Below are 23,701 nucleotides of genomic sequence, written 5' to 3'. Positions count from 1 at the left end.
ATAAAATCCACTCTTCACAATTGCAGCAGTTGAGCAAAGCAGAAGAATCTGAACATCATTTATTGCAGTGGCAGAACTCCCTCATCGCTCCCGCTGTAACAGGAGAACATGCTACGGCGTTGACAGAGGCCTCGTGCTTCATTAGCCTCCGTCTGTCCCGGGAATCACTCACACAAAATCAAACGGCTTCGGCGAGAAATCTAATGAGGCAAACAGCAGATGGGGTGAGTTACGTCACCTGAGAACCCGTCGGATCTGAATGTCAATAATATCAACTGACATCTATTCGGCAGGATCTCTGAGGTTTCCTTTTGGATTTAATGTTAAACTTTTAATGTTGACTGAAAATTAATACACATGTGCAAACAAACCTGCAGAAACAAAAAAGAATGGAGTCAGTGCATCACTTTCTCATAACTTGCTGTTCTTCTGAAACTGGGACACGAGTCCGATCACCTGCTCCGACGCAGGGATGACCTTGTTCTGCAGGTACAGCGCGCTGTTTTTGGACGTCTCGCTCAGGAAATAGCGATAGTTCACCATGATGCCGCAGGAGTTGGCCACTCCCCTGGGGCTGGTGTCGCCGTGCCAGTTCAGCCGCCACATGGTGGCGCCGTTCTGCAGGTGGAAGTTGGCCACCGGGTTGAGGGCGTAGCCTCGCCGCTTCTCGCCGTAGAGGTACCAGGCGCAGAGGCGCATCAGGACGGGCTCCAGGATGCTGGACAGTCTCTCCGAGCGTCCACTCGCTGGTGAAGATCAGCTTCCGTAAGGCGTCGACGGCCGGCGTCCCCGGCGCCGAGTCGGTGGCCTGTTCCACCTCCTTCCACTCCTGCTCGGAGAGCAGGTCGGAGCCCCGGCCCTCCTTCCTGTACTGGCTGAGCAGGCCCTGCAGCCAGGAGGAGAACCCCGGGATGGGCGACAGGCTGGAGAACTGGGCCATGTGAGGGAACTCGCTCTGGAGGACAGGAGGAGGAATGTTCAGACTTTGCAGTGTTGTAGTGGTTAGCACTTTCAGTCACAGAGAGAAGATCCCCGGTTTGAGTCTGGGCTTGGGTACGGGTTTGCTCCTTGCAACACACATCAGCTCCACCACCACTATGACTGCCTTCTTCTTCAGGCTATTAACACCTAATGTGACCTTTTTCTGTAGGAGTAAATGTGTCTGATATTGTGCCAGTAAGAAGTCATATAATCATGGTGGCCTCGACCTTTGATCAATAAGCTGTGATCAGTTTATCTTTAAGTTAATGAGTCATACTTTTTTTTTTTTAAAGAAATCTTGTGAGGTGTCTGGAAAGCATCGCCTTTGACAAGAATGAGGCAAACAAACAACCACAGCAAAGGCAACAGAAACATGGAATATTTCATAAAAATGAATTTCTGGACAGACACACAATTTCCAAAAAACTGTGGATGAAAACATCAGGTAAAGAGATGAGAAGCTTCACACGTCTGATAACTCCAGAAATGTAAAGGGAAAAAAAAAAGAGCGCAAACACTTAAGAGCAACGCTCAGCCTCGGCATCAAAGCCCAAACGAAGTGTTCTCCTTAGTGCTGCGGCAGCTGCTCAGGCCTTCAGCTCTCCAGACAGACACGGCATTACAAATCAACTCCAGCGCTCCGCGATCTGCCTCTGTGATAGAGATGGATGAGCTCCTCTGCCTCCTCCTCCTCCTCCTCCTCCTCACTTTCTTGCACTCTCACCTTTAATACCTGTCCTCTCTGTGAATTGCGTCCTGCCCATGTCTCTGTCTCGTCTTTGACCGCTCGCCCACCCAGCCGGCCGACCCGACTGAGGGGTTCTCTTCCACCCCGCTGCCCCTCTGCTTTTATTTAAAAAAAAAAAAACCCATCCAGTCCCTCCTCTCCCCAGCCCATCTCGGCGCTGCGGTGTCTAAGTTGATAAGTGACGGAGCGATGTGGCAGTCAAACAAGAGAGAGGCTGCAGATGAGAGTGGAAGTGTCAGACGACCCCCGGAGGGGCGCGCCGCCGTCTGTCTGCCTCGCGCTGAAACATCGTTTTCCTTTCTTTCTCCTTCATTTTACGCTCTCTTCACTCGGAAATCCAGCCTCACACTCGCCGTGTGTGTTTCTTCTCACTCGACGATGTCATGATGCTGCCTTTCCTCCTCTGACCTCCGCTTTTAACGACGGGAAACGAGGATGAAAGCAGTCGGGAAAGTGACAGGAAAGAACAGGGAGGAAGGGATTCGGCCGAACTGTGCTCCGGGGCCCAATCTCCAAAGACAAGCCACAAGTCCTCCCTTCACCTTCACTCACGGCTCTGACCTTTTCCTTTCCGCTCTATCATCTATCCATCATGGCAGCAGTCCCTGCGTGGCCGCGCTATTCCTCCGCTCACCTTTTACGTAAAGGTAAAGTCCTGTCAGAAACCGGGGTCTCTGCGGAATACAAGTGTGCTTTTGTGTAGCCTCGGAGGGAGAGCATCGCATTTACACTCTCAGGGTCGGGGATGGCTCCTGCTCGGCCCATAAAAGATATGCACGGCGCGCACACACACACACACACACACACAAGCTGCTCCGGGTAGAAAAGGTTGGAAAGTCACACAGAAGTTAACTTTTCCCAAATCGTACAGAAATGTAGAAATATAGTCAGGGCAGGCCGGTTGTTTTGAACGCTGCTGCAAACGACAGAAACTAAATAGTAGGGTTTTAATTATTGAGTGAAAAAATTAGAAATGTTCAGCGATAAACAACTCTTTCATGTAACCAAAGCGTGCATGGGAAACAGGATTAAGGTTGCAAAAGGGTTGATAAGGAACTGCCTTGATTAATTGTTAACTCCAAATTGCCCAGGTGGTTTATGGGACATTGTCTGGCACTGGAAACCTGGGACTTGTGCCAGGTCCTGCAGCCTTGAATTAAACAATAATAAAGGTGCTATAGGAAACTGAAGGATAGATGAAGTAAGTTCCGGATACATTTTATGGGGAAAATGCTCTGAATGATGAGGGGACGGTTGTTAAAGCAGCTCTGCTGAAGTATTAGAAACAATACAAAATGCCTGCAAGTTGATTTTTGTGACTGTGGGGACGGGAAGCTAATGATTCATGGTTCAGGCGTCTGGATCGGGACGGCGGCAGTGCAGCGGCTTCTCCAGCTCTTGGTGAAGGCAGCATCACTGGCACGACCACTGCCAGTAAAACAGCAATGAAGCACAGCTCAGCGGCGTTCAGGGAGCTAAACAACGTTTAATCACAGTAACAACCTGTGAACTGCTGCTGTTTCGCTGGCCGTCACTATATGCTGCTGTCTACTGCCCCATACTGGAGCCGTTACAGATTTTATCGTGGCTTATTCTGTTTATTCTTTAGCTTAGTTATTCCAATTTATCATATTTGTTCCGACTCTATTTATTTCATTTTGCTCCATCGTGACCGCAGGACTCTTATTTTCAAGTCAGGCGATTTGAATGAAAATGAAGAGTCTGAGGCTCATTGGCATGACGTAACGCTTGCTTCAGTTTCAGAAACGTTTCGCACTTAAAGGACAGCAACATTTTGAGAAAGATGTCTGTTTACTCGGAAACAGCAGAATATGCTGAAAATCATGCAGTTTCATGTTGGGCCACTAGTGGGTGCTGTTTATTTTGGTAAGGATGCCAGTCTGAGCCTGAGTGTGTCTACATAAAATGTTATTATGCACCTAAACTCATTTTTCAGCATCACTAATTTTGTAGGAGGGAATGTTAAGAAGCTAAAACTTATCTCACCTCTTATGGTTGAATTAGAAAAATTACCAAAATACAAAATATTAATCTTTATGGCTTAAGCAACACAATACTGTCCAACACAAGCAGAAACTATATTTCAGCCATGCTTCCATTAACAAACATGCCAATAAGTAAATTATTGGTGGCAATCGAAGCAGTCCTGCTATACGACCAAATAAAGTGGAAGCAGCTTAAACCTGATTTTTTACGAGAAATACTATAAAGGGCTATTTCCCATCTGCTGGGTAGAGAGGCTTTTGATGTTCCATTCACTGTTCCAATCATTTACCAAGTGCTAGCTGGAGAGGCCTCACATGAAGAGCTCTTCTCTGCTTATTGAGAGGGATGGATGGGATTTCATTACCGCCTATCCAGCCAGCGCCGCTCTGTTTATGTGGATATGCATCCATGCGCCTCAAAACAAGGAGGAGATTTATGATTCCACCCCGAGAATAAAACAGAAGTGAAAATGCTTCGTGAAAAAAGACAGAGATTCTTACATTTCTAAGTGCACAAACACTCGGTTGAAAGTTAACACCTGAGAACACAAAGCACTGCGTCATCCACAAAGAGATCTGAAGAAGCTCCGTATCTCTGCATGAGTCACGTGCGCCGGCACGATAAGAACTGATTATATCATTATACAGGGATGAGACGGTTTTCAAACACCTCTCTGCACACTGAGTGCTTCATAGATTCCTGTGATCAGATCATCCTTGTTGGCTTTATCTCACCTGAACATTTCTGTAGGACCTCAAAGGGTTACTTATATTTTCTTCAAAGCTTCAGCAGATTAAATGAGAAAATTAATATTTTGCATGTATGAAGCCTATAAGATAAAGTGAAAGGATTTAATGAGTTTACATTATTTCTTAGGCTCATTATTTGGAAGTTTTATGTGATTATTGTGTTTGTAAAGCTGTAGTTGTGATCAGCGTTGTTGTTTCCTTACGGAATTTTCATGTCCGTCCTTTGCTTGTACCAAGAATCTCCGAGTTATGTGGCTAATGTGTACAGTTAAAATGTGTGACTTGTGCTGAGATTTACTAGAATTGTTCCTTTCAGTGTGGTAGTCCTGTGCTTGCTTTTAGTCAAAACTCAAGTGAGATGATAAATTAGTTTGCTGGGTCACTATTTCATCAATTAATCAATTAACTAGAAATACTGACTCACTAATCGTAACGCTTATTGAGAATACAGCACTGTAGTTTTATATTCCGGGTACTGTTTATAACGAATAACACAATAGTGGGACAGAAAATCTGTGATCAAATTTTAAATTAACAATAGCTGGAAAACATATGATTTGGTGAAGTTTTAAACTTTACCAGGTTTATGTGTATAGAATCATGTCGTTTTACATTCTTGTTTCTATCTTTTAATAACACCTTACAGTAAAAGTATTTCGCCATCAGTCCTATAAAGGGTTAAGTTATACCAGAATGTATGCAAATGCAAACCAAGTCCGGGTAAAATCTGAGAAATTTGTAAAAATGTGTATTTAAGAGTCCAATCAGCTGCCATTTACACACTTATGAACTGGAAGGTACTGGAATTTTGGTATTTTTAAAATGCGTAGTGATGATTTTTTTTTTTCGTTTATTTATATGAAATAGTCTTTCTCAAAAGAAATTGCTAGTTGTCACATCTGCCTCCCAAAATACTGTAATCCCTCTTGTCCCCACCTGCAGTTCCCGCACTACTCTTTTGATGAGGTAGTTTCCCAGGTCCACCCCTTGCAGGCCGGCCTGGGTTGAGGAGATGGAGTAGAAAATGGCTGAATTTATCTTATTCACGTCCTCCTCCGAGTCGAGGGTAGCGAACTCACGCACGATGCTCTGGGTGGAGAAAAAACACACACGCACACACACACACACACAAAAGAGAATTTGTGCATCGCTCATCCATGTAGAAAGTCATTCTGTACCTTCTTAGTTGCACAGCTGAAGCCGAGGCAGGATTCGTGTACTATTTGAAAACTGCTGAAGCAAAGCTGTGGAAATCATTTCGCAGTTTTACACCATGAAATATTCTCGAATGGAGGTGTTGTCAAAGGCGCCGTTTCCTCTCGCGAAGCACAAGCAGAAAGAGAAGTGAGCCCCTCGGAGACCTCTCCCACAGCGACGCCGGGTTTAAAGGTCTGGGTGTTGTTTTCACATCGAAATGATCCATTTGTCAGCCGGGCCGGAGGCCCAGCTGCAAATCCCAGATGTGTGAATAAGCTGGAAGGTGTGGTTTAAGTGAAACAAAGGCGGCTCCTCACCTGGATGTTGTCGGAGATGTCTTCGGTCAGGGCCACGTGCAGCACGACCAGCGGCTCCCCCGGCATGGCGGCGTGCGTGAACGCATAGCAGCGTCGGTACGGGCCCACTCTGCGCTTCAGGTCGGTCCAGTTCCTCACAGGGTGCACCGCTTCGTACCTGGAGGACGGGCCACGGTCAGTACGCTCACTGTGTTCATGTGTCATTCACAACAAAACTATAAATACTTCTAATTGAGGATGAGTGAGGCGGACGGTCGCACGGAGGAGCCTTACTGGCTGATCTTCTGCAGGATCTCACAGGGCGACTGCCAGGTGATCCTCTCGAGTCGCAGCAGACCAACGGAGAACCACTCCGAAAGCAAACTCTTCAGCGTGGCGTTCAGATCCTGTGGGAGGAAAAAGCTGAGTCCTTAGATGTTACAGTCTACCTCAAGCCGGATAGCAAAATCCCAGCTCTTGCTTTCATTTGTTTTTGGGGCCATGTTAGAGTAAGAAAATCTGATTAACAGGAAAAGGTTACAACAGCTGTATATGTTTCAATCATTCTGATTTGTGAGATCCTGATTGAAGGATGTGTTACTGTAATGTCACGACAAGAAGATTTTTTTTTTAATCTAATAGAAAATACCAATAAAAGGTTAGATTAAAAAAAAAAGAAAAAAACAAATGAAGTTCATAGAATTCACTATCTTCTGTTATGAAAGCACTGTAAGGAATGTTATTTCAGTGTAATAATGTTTGGAGGGGTTCAAAGAACAACACAATTTCAATTTTCTGTAGAAATCATAGCTTTTATACTCCTTTTAAGAAATGGATGAACGGACACTGCAAAGCCTCCCGCCCTCTTCGACTGAGAGAACTCATAAACTCTGTCTTACTGAGTGACGCTGAAGTTACTGAGTTTTGGCTGTAGGCAAAAAGAACAACTCTCCGTGGCCATCTTCCACAGCGTGCCGGCTGCGCTCTCCTGGGTGTCTGTTTGAATGTTTTCACATTATGAATAGTGATTTGTCGGAGCTTGCAATGGGCGTAGAAGGGGCACTTCAATAAACAACTTGCCATTTCAAAGCAGGCCCGTCCTCCAGCAAAGGTCAGACTTCATTTAAAGCAAATCTCTTGCAAACACACAAACAGGAGCAAGTGGTGCACACACCGAGGCACATAAATACAGCTTATATTGGCTGTTCCATAGGATGACTTCTCTTCGGGCTCCACTTTAATGCCACCTTGTCAATCATGATAATAACTAATACAAACAAACACAACTACAGTGGTGGTGTGAAAGCCACAGGCTGAAATCCTCAGTGAGGAGTCATCAAATTCACAACTAAGCAAATTGGAAATTCCTCTCCTCCTGTATGAATCAGATCCTGCATTATTCAGCTCTGAGGTTTAGGTTTTACTACTCAGAAATCCTCTTGAGTAAAAAAAAAAAATAAAAAAATCAAACCAGAAAAAACACAGTGAGAGCGAGTTCAGCAAAAATCTAAATCACTCCTTGAAGTTACACCGTATTGGTCTGAATGTAAAACGGGCTGTGTGTTTTACTGGAGAGGCATGAGGGCGATGGCAGCTTTAGCAGTGAAGCACAGGATCTGAGGAACAGACTGAGGACAGTGAGGACCGTCTCCGTCCAGTTAACATCTTCGTCTCCGTTTACATGACGATTTTTCAAGAGAAAACATAAGCTGGATTGCTATTCCGGGTGACTTTCAACTCGGGAGAATCTGGACTGGGAGTCATGACATCCTGGAGACAAACATTCTTATTGTCCATCTACCTGCACACGAGTGTTTTCGCCAGTCTGCACTGCGGGAGTGAATATTTGGAAAGCACAGTGTATGAGTGTGTATTTTGTATTTCCAGGACTTCATAGATGCCCTGAGGTGAAATAACCTACAATGTCCAAAAAAAAAAAAGAATTACAATTCCCCATTTCTGAAAATAAATAAATAACCAAGTGCATCAGCAGCAGCTTTGAGGACGCGGCAGCTGCAGCCAATTCTCACCCACACAAAAGGGAGGTCAAACTGAGGGGTGTTTTCCATTGACCGAGCAGAAGATGAAGTCTTTAGAAATGGAAGGGCCCGGGTGAAGAAAGGGACGGAGGAAAGGATGGAAGTGGTAAAGAAGAAAATCCTGCCCTCCATTCGGAGGAAAATAAACCGGTACTTTCTGGCACTCCAGCCGAGCGGCGCTGCAGCCGCTGATGCCGAGAGCCGATACGGCCTCGGCCACCTTGAGCTGGAGGTTTTCAGTGATTAAACAGACTGATTGAGGCCGCAGCGCCTGGACAGTCTCGGCCTGTCAACGCAGGGTCGAACCCGCTCCAGTGTGTGCAGGTTCACGCAGAGTGTGCCAGTACCTTTACTCCAGTGGGCCGCATGCCACTCGTAAGCCTAGACGTCTGAGGGAAAAAATAGCCTCGCGGATGCATTGCCGACTAAAATGACATGCAGGACTCTGCTCGACATCTTTCATCTGCTCAGTTTGTGGGCAACATGAGTGTGAAGCCTGGAGGTGGAAGAGGAGAAAAGTAAAATCAAGAATGAATCACCCAATCAAGAGTAACTAATCTATTGTGGAAAGAAACACAGCGATAGTGACCTTGTGAATTTCAAACTTCAGCAAATATAAAATAGCTTGGTTATCCTTGTGTGAAGAGGTTTCAGTTAATTATAATCATCGTCTCACGACTGCTCGCTTGTTCCGCCCACAGGAAAAGACGCACACCGTTAATAAAAGCACTAAAAGCTTTGTATTTACCCAGACCTTTTCTCACCTTCAGCTCAATCAATTCTGCCAATAACAACAGACAAACATCGCCAGACAACACCAAGACCAAGTTCTGCTAACACTGAGCAGAAGTTAGAGCTCCGTGGGTAGCTTAGACCTTTTGAAGCTACAAAAGCTCTCTGCGGGCCTGGGTTATTGAGATTAAATGCAACTGAACTACCTCGCAGCATGTAAAAACGAAAAAGAAATAAAGGTATCGAGCAGCAAAAGAGAAACAAGAAGCCCTTCGCTGAAAGTGCAGTCAGGGTCAAAAACCCATATTTAGTAAGAGTGGTTACAATTTGATAACGTGGGACTGTGAGGTTAAAGACACACACACACACTTTGCTCTCCCCTGGAGTGAAACTAAATGTAGAAGAAGTGATTGTAAAGATGATTTTAAAAAGTATTCTTCTCACCAGCATCACAAGACTGGATGGCAGAAATATGATCTTTGTTAACCAGATTGGTGAGTTACACAGTAATTGATTACAGATTAATTTATATCTGATGGGAAATTACAGTTTATCTGGATCGGACTTACAAACAGTTAAGCAATTACAGCCTTTTCTCAATGCTTTGTATCAACATCATCGCACGCCGCAGTCTTTTCCCCTCACAGCATCAATAAAAGAGCAGCTGGTGGCCTGTGACGCACAAACGGCTTTTCTCCAGAACACAAGTCTTTCTCTGAAGCCCAGGTCGATTCATAAATCCAGTTTACCACCAAATCAGCGAGAGTTCAATACCAAACATAAAGGAATGCAGATCCAGCTGGCAGCGGGCGTGAAGCCCAGAGAAAACTCAACCCATGCACACTGTGAGGGCTTCTGCTCGCATGCAAGCAGTTTCAGTGCACAAATGAAACAGGCGATCATCATTTATCTTGTCTGTGCAGTTTGCATGTTCACCATGTGTGCATGCAGGTTCTCTCAGGACACGGCTGTTTGCTGCCACGGTCCAAACACATTTAAGATTATTTAGTGACTGTGAAATTGTGTGTGGTGGTCTGTTGTCTTTGTCCTTGTTCTGTGATGGACTGCTAGCCTGTCCAGGGTGGGACCTGCATTCATTCAGAGTTAGCTGGATAAATTGCATTGCCCTGCAACCCTTAATTGGATAAAGTGGAAAATGGCATAGTGGTATCTTGAATAAATATACTGATTCCTTAAACTAAGAACTTGTTTTAAAGAAAAAGAAAGAAAAACACTAAAATGTTGAGATTTTGTTGTGAATAAAGCTTCTTCGAACTTCACTGTGAACCACACATGGAGTTTCAGCAAGGGTCATGGATTAAAATACCTCACCGAGTTCATTTGTATTCTCAAACAAAGCGGAAGAAATAAACATGAGTGGGCCTCGAAACTGAAAAAGACATTTCACACTTACTCTGTGGTATGCATGAACACTGCCGCACAGCAGAGGAGAACTGAATGGAAAACTGTAATTATATTTGACTGAACAGTGGGGTACATAAGGCTGGCTTCTGAAAGATAAGTTGCCCACAATGTGATATTAAGAGCGTAAAGACCATGTGAGCCATGCATGTGTGATGGAAGGTCCTCCGCCCCCACACACACTTTTACTGTTCTTTATTTAAGTTTTATTGTAACTTTGTCAAATTCATTCAGAAACATTTATTACATGCCTGATTTATATTCATCCTGTTCTCTTTGTAGCTGCAGCATAGGAGTTCTTGCCTCTTTATATAGGATGAATCATTACTAAGGGGTCCTTTTTTTGTATTAGAGTTTTCCATGAACAGCTGTGATGAGCTTTTCAAGGTGATCTCTCCAACTAAGATATGCAGAACATGTTAAGAGAACCGAGTTTGACACTTCTGTGCCAACAGGCTCCTCCCAGGCTGTTTCATAAGAGGAAATAAATATAGAGGTATCATTTATGTCATTCAGGAAAGGGAGGCAAACTGGGTAAAGGTCTTAGGCACTGAAGCAGTGTAATGTAAACCACGTGGTGTTGGGCCTGGGGCCAGAGCGAGGGGCTCTGTTTATATCGCCCTGTGTCGTTTCGTAAGTCGCGAAGATGGTTATAATCGAGTGCTGTAATGTAAATTCGATGTATCCACACAGATCAGGTTCACAAAAACGCGAATGGCACTACTTTGAGTCAAGCGGGCACCCGTAGAAAATGTAAACAAAGCATTATTACCCTGATGTGCGGGGTTTCGCTAGCCTTGAAGGAGATTATTTCCAGCACGTCCGCTCGCAGATCCACCAAAACTTCACTCCACCTTCCACCCGGCTTATATGACTGAAGAGCTGCTTGTACCGCGGAGTCAAACTGTACCGCAGCCGGTCCTCCACCTGCAAAATGGTCGCCAAGTCTCGGAGCTGCGTGTCCAGGAGCTTGACTGCGAGCTCCGACACGTTTTTATGGTCCACCCCGAAGTCGTGCGACAGCTTCCCCAGGAAATCCTGCTTGTCCTCCTTGTCCAGAGTTCTGTAAAACTGCATGAACTCCACGCTGTTGGACTCCGGAGGAGGGGGGCTCTTGTCTCTCGTTTCGTATGAAGGCACAGGTGCAACGACCCTGGACAGGATCTCCTCCATGCCCGAGACGGCGCCGCGGACCGGGGCGGAGTAGCAGCGCCTGCGGACGTCCGAGGCCTTCAGGGCCACTTGGAGGGCAGCCCGGCGTCTCCAGGAGCAGCTCACAGTGCTGCGGAAAGCCCGGATCACAGGGTGGGATATCATGGCCGGGGGGGAGCTCAGCTGTCTGTTTGGACCCCGCGACCAGTGAACACACAGGAAGGAGCACTTCCGGGTCTTAAAGAGACAGAACCCAGAGCAAAGATCACTCTGGAAGCCTGCAGCACTGCATAGATCCGCCTCATGTTGGCACAAAGATGCAATCTGATTGCATGCCCATTGTAAATGTTTACTCACAGCGAAACAGCAGAAAAGCTTCAGGATAAAAAATTGTAAAGCAGCCTGCATCCAGAAATCCACAAAATCACATAAAAACACCATGCGAGGCATTGAAGCCAGTGTACACACTCCACAGGTCACCTGTCCATCACAGAACAATCACAGAAACTCACAACCACACACACACTCACATTCACTCTCAGGGCCAGTTTAGGGCAAATAACCTCACATGCATGGTTTTGGACTGTGGGAGGAAACCAGAGTACCCAGATGAAACACACACACACACACACCACACACACACACACACACACACACACACACACACACACACACACACACACACGAGAACATGCAAACTCTCCACAGAAAACCCCAACCAGTATTTAAACCCAAGACACTCTGTGAGGCAGGAGCACTAACCGCTGTACCTACATGTAAAAAAAAAAAGTGATGCAAAAATTGTCTTCAGCTCCAGTTTTTCATTTCAAAATGACACATCATTAGTAAACAAAAATAAAATATGTCAACAAATGGCTTTCAACGGGTGTACTAGACTGAAAGAAACTAATTGGTTGCATGATTGATTGACTGCAATAATGCTGAAGAAGGTATGTGAGCCACATGAAGAAGAGAAGGGATCATTTGAAAAAAGAAAAATAGCGATATTATGGATTAGAGGGATAAAGGAGGGAGCATGATGCAGAAACAATGGTGGATGGAATGGAGGCAGATCTGTTACTGTGCTCAGCTACTCATACATTACCCAGGACATCAGACTAGATTTGAAAGTGTACACATCTGTGCAGCAAAATGCTTCTATTCTATTTAATATAATAACACCAAGGTTATTGGCACCAACATAACAAAATCATATCAGGCAATAATCAGCCCCCTCTTTCATTTAAATTTATATTCATTAAAAGGTGGTCAATCCCATTTCACACATTAATGTTGTTCATTTTGTTGTCTAACGTCTGAGTCACAGGGATTCAACATTTAATGGAACTCATTATTATGCATATGCTGAATCTCATTCATGAGATTAATGAATAAAATCAAAGTGAAAAATTAGATCAAAAATGTATGACCATTTATTTCACCTGTATTTGATTAAACAGATGTAGGAGGCAGCTATACAGGCACATATCTTAGCATGTATAAGGTTTGTAATTTTTTTAACCAGATGCCATTTATTTATTACATTTTTCAAACCTTGACAACGACTTAACATTAAGATAATATAATGTCAGATTTGTACATTCTCTGAATCTGGTTTTAATTTTTGGCAATCCATGTCACCTGACACCTGTTGTGTTCAGTTTTGAGGTAAAATATGTTTTTGTATTGCATTTGCAGAATTATTTTACCCAAACAACCCAATGGAATTTTTTTTGAGACATCAATGATTTAATATTTTTAACTCAAAGGCAATTAAGAAGAGACTATGTCCATCTGGAGTCCCTCCAAACAGAGAAGAAGTCCCTCCAGAATAAGATGGAGTCCATCCAGACTGAGAAGGAGTCCTTCCAGAACGAGAGGGACTCCCTCCGGGCTAAGATGAAGTCCCTCCAGAATAACATGGAGTCCATCCAAACTGAGATGGAGTCCCTCCAGACAGAGAAGAAGTCCCTCCAGAATAAGATGGAGTCCATCCAGACTGAGAAGGAGTCCTTCCAGAACTCCCTCCGGGCTGAGAAGATCAGATTAGAGGAAGCCAACAGAATTTTATTCGAGACAGTCCAGGCCAAGAAAAAGAAAAAAAGAGGCTTCTGGAAGCATTCAGGCAAAAAAAAAAAAAAAAAAAAAAAAAACACACACACAAGAGAGAAAGAAAGCAGAGCATGTGGTGAAAAAGAATGTCTCAGAAGAGACAAAGGATTTGTGTGGCAAAACGGCTGTATTAGCACATGTGAAAAACCGCTGGAATTAATGATTTGACAGCAACTGAGAGTACAATCGCAGCTGCACAGACCGTAGTGCTCAAAGAAAAGAAAGAGCACAAAGAATTGGAGACACTGGTAAAAATACAGCACAACCAGAGGGGCCACAAGGACAACAGGCCCAAGGGTTTCTGGCACAGGTTGTTCCATTGAACGAAGAAGTGTGCCGTTGGTCAGTCGGAAGCTGCTGTGGGACCAGTCACTTCTGTTGTCAATGGCAAAAACATGAAGTTTGTAACAATAACATCTATGGTGGCATTATACTGAACGACTGGATGCCGGAAAAAATTTTTAAATTCCCATCAGTCGTATCAGTGCACTGAAAATAGACTTGCTGTTGGATCACAATGTAGATTTCATTTGAGTATTAATACAAATGGGGGGAAAAAAACATACTCCACCCTGAACTGCCAAAACCTGGAGTCTGGGAGGAGTTTGGAGCGACCTGGAAGGAAGACTACTGAAGTCACCCAAGTGGTTGGTGAGCTCCTCGGTGGCAAGGCAAGGGGTAGATGAGATTCACCAGCAGTTTTTGTCAAAAGTTATTACTTTACTTTTCAAAAACATGATGTACAACTTGAATACACTTTGAAGCAATAGGCCTTTCTGCCTGATTCTATTCTTTGCATATTCCATCATATGAAATCATGATCATAAAGTTGAAGGTTCTCCTAGTCGGGGTGTGGTCTGGTATGTCAGTGGTTTTATACGTGGGTTCCTCACTGAGTTTCGTTTGCAAATTTGCAAAGTGCACGCTCAGGTTCGAGGTGGAATTTTCACTGTTGATGGAAGCATTCTTTTCTTGTGCTGTGCATGCTCCGTGCAGTGGATGCAGTGTTTTTCTCCCCACCTTTTACTGAGTCAAACGCAAAGTAATGTCGGTACTTCTAAACATCAAAGTAGCCCTGCTCTCTCCTGCTCTCTCCCACTCCACGATGTCTGTTCATCACTACACATGTCTGTTGTTTACTGGCACCAGCTGCGCAGTGGAAATGTGGATTATATGTCTATAAGTACATGTGTATATCATATGATTGTCAACTACTGATGTTGTGCCGCTAATACAACATTCCACATGACAGTCCCCCAAAACAAAATCACGGTTTAGTAACGCAGCCTACTTTGAGGAAAGTAATGGTAATTTAATTACTCTATTTGCAATTGTAATCCCTTACTGTATTCGTTACTTGAAAAGAGTAATGGGATTACAGTAACACGTAACTGTTCATCACTGTTTGCGAATACCTAAAGTCTCTGGATATGCAGGGACTGTCTTGGCTGACATGTCTGCAACATCGCGTGGCGGTCAGGGACAGTGCCAATGGATTGGCAGACCAGGGTGGTGTTTCCCCTCTTTAAAACGGGGGACCAGAGGGTGAGCTCCAACTGTAGGGGGATCACAGTCCTCAGCCTCCCCGGGAAAGTCTTTTCCAGGGTGAGGATTTGACCAATGGTCGGACCTCAGATCCAGATGGATGCGGTTGCTTTTATGTCTCACTATGGGATAGGCCCCATATGTGTGTCTCAGAAGCATTTATCTCATGGTGATCTAAACATGTTTTATTCTGATCTATAGTGTCCAATCTTAACAAAAAAAAAAAAAAACAAGATTGAAGAAATTTGGTGGTTTAAAAAAGTACTTTATCTACTGCTCCACAAGATAAACAAATTAAAAAAAAAACATTAATGAGCTGAATTATGAAAAACCTCACAATGGCAGCCTAGTGCTAATGTGGCTGTTAATCACGAACTTGTTACACAAACCGTTTATAAGACACAAATATGTGAAACGCTATGTAAATTATAAGTGAATAAGATTCAATGATTTCTATGAGGTGGCGACTTTTTCATTCTTTTCATAGAAAATAATTAGGCCTGATTTTCCGCCAAATTTTGTGAATTTTAGTCCAGAAGAATGCCCTAAAAATGCAGAAATAACAGTCAATTTGGACGCAAAAACGCGGAATTCATTTGGCGGTGAACGTCCCGCGCGCCCGCAAACAGATGACGGAATCACGTCGATACGTCAAGCTCATCCAATCAGAATCGCGCTTACGCAGACGCTTGTTCGCCGCTCGTTAAACCCTCGGAACCACACGAAGTTTTCTTTTCACCTGATATCTGTCGAGAATACGCGGTAAGAAAATCCTTAGGCATTTATGCTCGCCAGGTATTTATTACTTTGGTGGTCTGCATTGGTTGCGGTTGCAGTCAATGTGATTTTAGTGGCTAAAGCGTTGCTAGCTAATTGACTAACTCCGCACGCTGAGGACTTGTGGTTCGTAAACTGACTAATGCAACTTGACCCGACTCTTCCAATCCGTGTTTTGTTGTTTGATTTTTTTATAGCTTAAATATTGGTGAGACATGGGTACAGTGAAGGACCCGAAGGGAGATAAGAAGGCCAAGAAAGTCACAAAACTGAAGAAGCTGAGTGATGGTGACAGTGCAGCTGCTGGAGATTTTGTCAAGAGCAGGTGAGTGCTGAGAGATGGGGGACGAAAAATGAATAACGAAGCGGTGGAGAAAAGCAGCTAACATGTACAGTTTAACTATCACTTCATCATGAGAAACACATATGTCATTGTGAAGTCGGTTTCAGATCGGTGATGATAAAAAATATATACATGTGACCAGAGTGCAGCAACATTTGCTCAACAGACCAGAGTAGAATATATCAAGCTTGTGATTTGTGCATGAACCTGTGTTTATTTATATTGTGGAGACAAATTAATCAGAAATATGCCAACATATATGTTTGTTAATAAACCGTATGGTAGGTGTGAGGTAGTAAGCGACAGAAAGCCACGCTGGCTGAGCTGTCCGCTGGCATGGAGCGCATGCATTCATTTCAGTGAGTACAGTGGGTACTCCATCTTCATATGAATAAATTAATTTACTTTGATATCTGATGCGTTTATTACCATGCATATGTGAGCAGACAAATGAATGCAGAGTGATCTGTCACTGGCTTGTGTAATTGATGAGAGCAGCGAGATGAATAGACACCTGTAAGCACCACTGGCAGCAGAGCAGGCAGTTTCTGTGACAGCTAGCCTCATGTTATTTCATGGCACACTCACTGAATCACTGATTAAGGATCAGCTTGTCCTCCTCAGCTCGGAGACTCGTGGACCTAATTTTCCAGAGAAACTGGATCGTCCTTTCAGTGTCGTGCTGCCTCAGTCGGATGTTCAAAACCTGGATTTATGAATTTTTAAAAAGTGACATAGCCAGGAAGTAATTGCTACTCACTTTTATGTCACAACCAGCCCCAAAGGTAGGAAAGGTCATGTTGAGAGGAAAAAAAAATGTTCAGAGTTGTAGGGATGTTGCTTGTCGGATTGGTGGCATTTTTACTGTGTTGTCTGATTTGAAACCCGAACCAGACAGGGGCATGAGTCGAACATCGTGCCTTTAAGCCATCCCTTAATAACAGTGCAGCTCAACCTGTCTGTTAGCGGCTCTTTTATTCATTTCTAAAATGACGAAGGAAAAATGCCTCTTTCTGTTCAGTTTCTCTGTATTTTCCCAACTCTGTGTGTTACAAAAATACAGAATTTTTACAAACCCTTTTGTTTTCCTTCATGGTCATCCCTGTCCTTATCTTAACAGCCTGACAAGCAGCACAAAGCCAACTATATCTACAGTGACGACTCATAATGGGAAATCTCACAAGAAGGTAAATTGGACAATTTTCATTCTCTTTGCAAAAAAACAAAACAAAACTGCAAAGCCAGAATTTAATCAGATATTCTTATTAGTGTGACCCAATGTTGGGACACCTCAGTGGTAATCCAGTATTATCGTGGCCAGCAAAGAGATTGCAGCAGTCATGTGAGTCTGTCAGTAACTCTTCCCTGCCTGGACTTCGTTCGTCAAATACCAGGACGGAAACTTCAGCCTGTGTTGCTCACTGACCCCCGCCTCAGGCTGCCGCAGCTACAGTATGTTCTTGTCCCAGTCGGTAACCTCAATGCTATTTATTCCCACAACTTAAGCCAAGTATGTTCACGTGTATTGGAGCACCTGAATGGTTGTGCTTTTAAATCTATGTGACAAGTTTGTTCAAAGCTGGAAATGGCGACAAGGCAAAAATTTTGTTAATGGATCTATTAAAAATAATTTTTAGGATCAAATTTTTTGCAGTAAAAATCACCGTGATGTCAAACTGGGACAAACTGCTAATCATCAGCTGCAGCTTTTACCTCCCAGTAAATTAACTAATTAGAACTTTATTGACGTCCCCTCTTTGAGAGCCACTTTAGATGCTGTGATTTCACATTTTCCCTGTTGATTTGGGAAGACTTTATAATGTTGGGATCTTGAAAATGATACATAGCATATTTTATGCTGAATTCCTGAATTCATATTTTCCTTTTAGGTCAAGAAGCCCAAGAAAGAGAGCGTGGAATCAGCCATCAGTGAGAGGTAGGCATGAAAATCCTTATGGCAATCCAGCTGTATGCTATAAAACACTGAGATAATAAGCTGCTCCAGCACAGCGGTGTCAGAAATCTATTTTTTCTTCTTCTTTCTTCCTCCCTCCTGAGGTAATGGAAATTAATTCTGGTGTTGTGATGTTCAAGAGCCCCGGACAGAAGCATTTCCATTTCCCACAATATGTTAAGCTGTCTCACAGAAAATTAATTTTACTCTGCGCCCAAGACAAATATCTCCGGCGTGTCAGGAAAGTAATAAATGAGAATGTGCGGTTTGAGTGGCCGGGCGCTCAGCAGGATATTGTCAGGATGGAAGACTGTGGCCAAAGGCCCGCTGCGTTGAATCTGCCTCACAGCAGCGCTTCCATACAGCCGTCAGTGGATTGTTTCTGAGATGTTGATTTGACCCTAGCCAATGTAACGAGTGACATTTCAGAAGAGATGTCATTCAGAAAAAAGATAATTTGACTTTTGATCATTTTTGTGTGGGTGTGGGTGTGGGTGGGGGGGGGGGGGAGGGGGGCAGTTTGAGCCCCACAATAAAGATAGCAGGGTTACTGAGGAAACATAAGGCCATTACAGCCACGAACCGTAAATGTCAATGGACGCAGTGACCCGCCCCCCTTTTCCATTGCTTTTTATGGATTTTGCTCAGTGGTGCCATATCTTTAGAAAGGAAAAAAAAAAGAACTTCTGTTTTCATGGGGCATTTGAACTGAGCGGCCTGGCTTCTGTGCACCTTTAGTTTTGCAGGGTTTACAAAAAAAAAAAAATTGAGAGAACAGGACACTGTTAGACAAAGGCGCCTCCAAAGTGTTCAGCTTTTTGGTGGATGGAAAAAAAAAAAACCTGGTGTTCAAACAGTTTCCCTCCTGCAAACTCTGCCGTGTCAGTAATTCCTTGAGGAACGACACACTGCAGCGCCCGCAGGTTGGTTTTGGGGTTCCTGTATTTGCTTGTCACATTAAAAGCCTCCCCGTCGGTTGACAGTTGACAAACAAAACATGCAAAGGGATCATGCTGTGGCTTCTTCAGTCTGTTGGTACTTTGCTTTATTACTTGTGCATGTTGTCAGCGAAATGCGCGAAGGCCATTTTTATTGTTTGCATTGCAAAATATTTAGACGTGATAAATTGGCAAAAGGTCAAAAACTAATTAAAATGACAACGTGATGTTTGGTTATGGAAATAATCTTTCAAAGGTCAGTGATGACATCCTGCAGCCACCTTGTCTTGTTTTCTACTAACTAACATGGCGTGTGCGCCGACAGCAGAGTGATCCTGTCAGAAGTTCAAGGAACACTTCACCAGCTTTGCTTCTGATAGTGGGCTTCCTTTTTATTCACCTCATTTACCTTTAGCTACCAGCTGTAGCATTCCACTTTTACCAAACCAACCCAAACAACCAAGTGTCAATCAAGAGATTTCTGCAGGTCGATCCTCCGTGGTGGCCGTTTTCTGCTATCTGTAAAATTGGCTTTAGTTTGACATTGTCAGAATTTTCGGTATTCATTGTTTAGTTTTGTGGAAACATACTGTATATTACATTTTCAAAATGCATACTCAGACACATGGCACATGAAAAACATTAAAGTATAAATTTAAGGTTTATTCTGCCGCCGTTTTATCAGTCCGGCCCGCTCGAGGTGAAATGTGGCCAATCAACTAAAATATGTCTGACACTCCTGAGTTCAGGGATCGTGAAATAAAAAAAGGATATGACAGAAATGAAGAGCACTAAGCAAGTTAAGATTGAACCGAAAGCTAAGCCACTGAGTACAGATCATGAACCGCCCGTTTCACTGCAGGAAGTGTTCCTGAAAAAACACTATTTTCAGACATAAATGTGAAATACAGACTTTTCATTGAGCGTTTTCTTTTAAATTTATCAAAGCCTTTCAAAAACCTTTTTTATTTATTTAGTTTTTTTCTCCTTAAAGGTTCCAGGTTTATTTTACTCCTAAGCTCATGCAGCATTAGCCACAGAGACCAGATGGAGTCACGGAGCCGAGAACGGCGCCGCCGGCTCATTACCTCCGCTCTGAAGCCGCGAGGAGTCGGACTGTACGAGGGCACACAAGGAACATTATTCCTCTAAAGACGCGCCGGGCAGTTGCTGCTATAGTGGCTTTTAATTGCCAGCCAGTTAGCCAATTTAACAATTATAGTCTACAGCGCTTTGCATTTCCTCCCATTTCCACCCAACTAAATGTTATGTGAAGAAATGAGGAGCGCTGCCATTTATTAGCAGTGGTGACTCTAATTTGTTGATTTCTTAATTTAGGCCGTTTAGCCACCCATCAATTTTTCACTCTGATAGAGAATCCAAGCTTGCAGTTGTGTAATTATTATTTTTTTGTTTCTGACTGCTGTAATTATGTCGTTCTCATTACTGTTTCAATAATCACCACAATTATGTGATTTCTTGTGGTCATTGAGTCATTGTGCGCTTTTTTTTTTTTCTCCCCATTGAGGTACAATTTTATTCTGTCTGAAGCCAACAGTGGAAAAAGGGGTCATTAGGCTTTATTTAGGTTTTTTTTTTAATGGTTATTTCGCAGTCAAATCTGATTAGAAATGAGAAAAACCAAACACTTGATAACGTTTTGTTCAAGTCTTTATATAATGAAATGGGTTCCCGCTTGCGTCAAATGAAGTGAAATTGAAAACGTCGTTCACCTTGGATAAATTGGATTTCAAGAAGGGTGGGAGGATTTTAAGAAGCAGCGAGAATCGGCCTGCCACTGTCCTCTGTCCTCCTCCTCAGTCGGCCCGTGAAGGAAGAACCACAGGACGACGACTTTGCCGAGGAGAAGAAGTTGAAAAGGAAGCGAGTTAAAGAGGAGCCCCTGGAAGGGACTTCACAATCCAACGACTCACCTCCGTAAGTCAGTCCAGACGTGAGACACACATCTGACGTTTAAAACATTGGTACACATGTATTGGTGTTTTCTTTTTTTTTCCAGTTCAAAGAAAACGAAGAAGAAACGTCCCCACAGTGAAGAAGGTGACAAGAAGCCTGAGAAAAAGAAGTTAAAGAGAACAGATAAGGTGAAATCGCTTTCTAGCAGTTGTTTGTATCCTGTAAAAACACCTCTGATTCTGCGGTCAGCTGGAGTTCAGTCAACGTGTTTGAATCCTCGTCTTGAGGTTTTTTTTCTTTGCCCCCCCCCCTTTTAACCCAGACGGTCAAGAAGGAAGAAGAGGAGCATCCGGTGGCAAAAAAACCCAAGAAGACGAAGGCAGAGATTGCTGAAGCGAAACTTTTGAAGATCAAACAGAAGGAGGAAGAGGAGCAGAGCCGCTGGAGATGGTGGAGAAATGTTCATTTTATCTCGTACTGGCCTGGGCCCACTCAGCCCAGAACACACAACACACACACACACCACACACACACACAACCACACACTCTTACTCATACACTTCATGGCGAATCAGGGGAGGCTAATGTCTTTTTTTTTTATCATCATGGTGCTTCTTGCCAGGTGGGAGGAGGAGAAGTATGAAGATGGGGTGAAATGGAAGTTCTTGGAACATAATGGACCCTACTTTCCTCCTGAGTACCAGCCGCTCCCCGACGACGTTCACTTCTACTACAACGGTCAGTCGAGGTCCAGAGTGGAATCTGTTGAAAAGATTGAAGAGTTTTTTTTTTTTTTTTGCACAAGCTTCTCTGTACCGCCGCTACATATTTCTTTTTATCACAGTAATTTCAAGCGTGGCCTCTTGCTGACACACCGAAGTCTTACAGACTACAGAGAGTTTTACTTTTTCCTGTTTGCTTTCTTTACAGTATATTGCCAGTCTTTTTCTAATGTAGTTACATGACCCAAATTAATACGATTAAATTTGAACATTAATTTGCAACAAACAAGGACTTACATCTGGTCATATTTGCACCATGCAATTGACATTTTGATCAGATCTGAGGGGTAGGTGTCATCTAACATCACGATGGAACCACGTACACGGAAAGATTATATTTTGCACCAAGAGAAGATATTTTTGATGTTGCAGTTCCAAAAACTATGCAAACACGACCACAAGACAGAGGTGCAGCTGTCTTCTGGGCACCGATGAGTTTAAAGCATTAAAACTTGAAGCTCCACCTCCGAAGCTGTCACCGCCGGCGGCTAAAATGACAAATGTTGCCAGCGACAGATCATATCAGCCATCACTAATTGATAATGCCAGGAATGGCTTGATGGCTGGCTAGCTTGCTGGGGTGGGGTGTCTGTGCGGTCTGCAGCCAAAGATGATTTGAAAGTAAAAGATTAGTCACTCTTCAATACCCTGTGTGTATTTTGTTATTAACTCCACAAGTAAAATAGACCATTAGTTACCTTCAGATAATACTGACTCCTCAAGTGTGAGTTCCTGCTCCTCATTCCTGAGCTGTGACCCTCTTGACTTTATGACTCTGTGTCTCTCAGTGCTTTAGGAACATGCAGTCTCCTCTGGCCTTCTGTGAAGGTGTCGGGTTCTAACAGTATAGTTAGCTTTAACGATGCTCCGAAGCGCCGGCAGGCCGGTTTTTGTCTCCAGGAAATCCCTCGGAGTGTACACAGCTTCTTTCCCCTCCAACACGCCGGCTGGTCATGCACTCCTTTCACCTTTTTAAATTGAAACCCGTTTTGGAGAGAGCAGAGAAGACGAAGCCCTCTGGAGCGATTGTACTCACAAGACGTACCGATGCACAGGTGCATCTTTGGGATGCCAGACGTGTGTGTGGATCAAACACTGATTGATGCCTGTAATTGTTTCTGCTCTGATGAGCGGCGCGGCCCCAGTGCTGTCCTGCAGGGAGTTGGTCTGATCCCTTAATTCTTGTGCACGCACGCTTTTGTTTTGGTTGCTAACCCCCGGCCGGTGGGCTTGAATGTGGATCTGTGTCCTTGTACCTGAAACCATTCAATAAATTGATGGATTAGTGTGACGCCGCTCTGGAGTAGGTGTTGCATTTCAGTTTGTGAGGAAACTCAGACCTTCCTCTGACCTTTTTAGTGGACGTGAATGAAAAACAGAGGTTAGGAGAATCAAAACAGTGACAGAAATGTCTTTTTACAAACTCTAACCTTTAATTCGGTACTCTTTTCACATTGGTTACAGCATAGACTATCAATGTAATACAGCGCTTGATGTTTAATTTATTTTCTTGAATATTGAATCTTAAAATGAGGTAGAAATCTGCTAGTACTGTCATTTATTGATATTTACTACTTGCAGGTAAAGCTGAAAAGTATTGTTTTACCCCAAATTCAGCTGTAGCAGTAGTCTAGATCTGTTTTGACCAACAAGTGTATTAAAGCTAGGGTTGGCGATCTTGGAAAACTAGCGTTAGCATGTAGCATCTCCCCAAGGCTCCGCCCAGCTAGCTCCGCCCAGCTTCCGCACTCCCACCCCATTGGAGGAGCTCCCGTTGGGACGCTCCGTCCTTCTCAGCTTGGCAAAGCGCACTGAACCAGGGTCAGTGCACGCCACTGACATGTACGCGCAGGGGGCAGGTCGAACAGTGAAGGGATTTGATTGGTTTAAAAAAAGGTGTCCCGGCAAGACTATTGGTTGCTGTTTTTCCCGTTTTACTCCTGCTGTAGACAGCGGATATTTTCCGCTCTACTTTAAAACTCGCCATGATTCGCTTCCCATCGGGTCATA

The 23,701-nt window shown here is 43.8% G+C and overlaps 1 protein-coding gene across 1 annotated transcript; it reads right to left on the bottom strand.

The window, feature by feature from the left end:
- LOC115392153 (malonyl-CoA decarboxylase, mitochondrial-like) lies at window positions 1-11,537 on the bottom strand. Its single transcript, XM_030096684.1, is given in 7 exon segments — window positions 1-739; window positions 741-955; window positions 5,422-5,574; window positions 6,000-6,156; window positions 6,273-6,385; window positions 10,944-11,011; window positions 11,014-11,537. Coding segments are annotated over 7 exon segments (1,509 nt in total). The 5' UTR covers window positions 11,489-11,537; the 3' UTR covers window positions 1-411.
- Between the last annotated feature and the right edge of the window lie 12,164 nt (window positions 11,538-23,701).

Source organism: Salarias fasciatus, chromosome 7 (assembly GCF_902148845.1).
Source record: "Salarias fasciatus chromosome 7, fSalaFa1.1, whole genome shotgun sequence".
NCBI classification, from domain to species: Eukaryota; Metazoa; Chordata; class Actinopteri; order Blenniiformes; family Blenniidae; genus Salarias; species Salarias fasciatus.
This window is presented reverse-complemented; position numbering and strand designations above follow the sequence as displayed.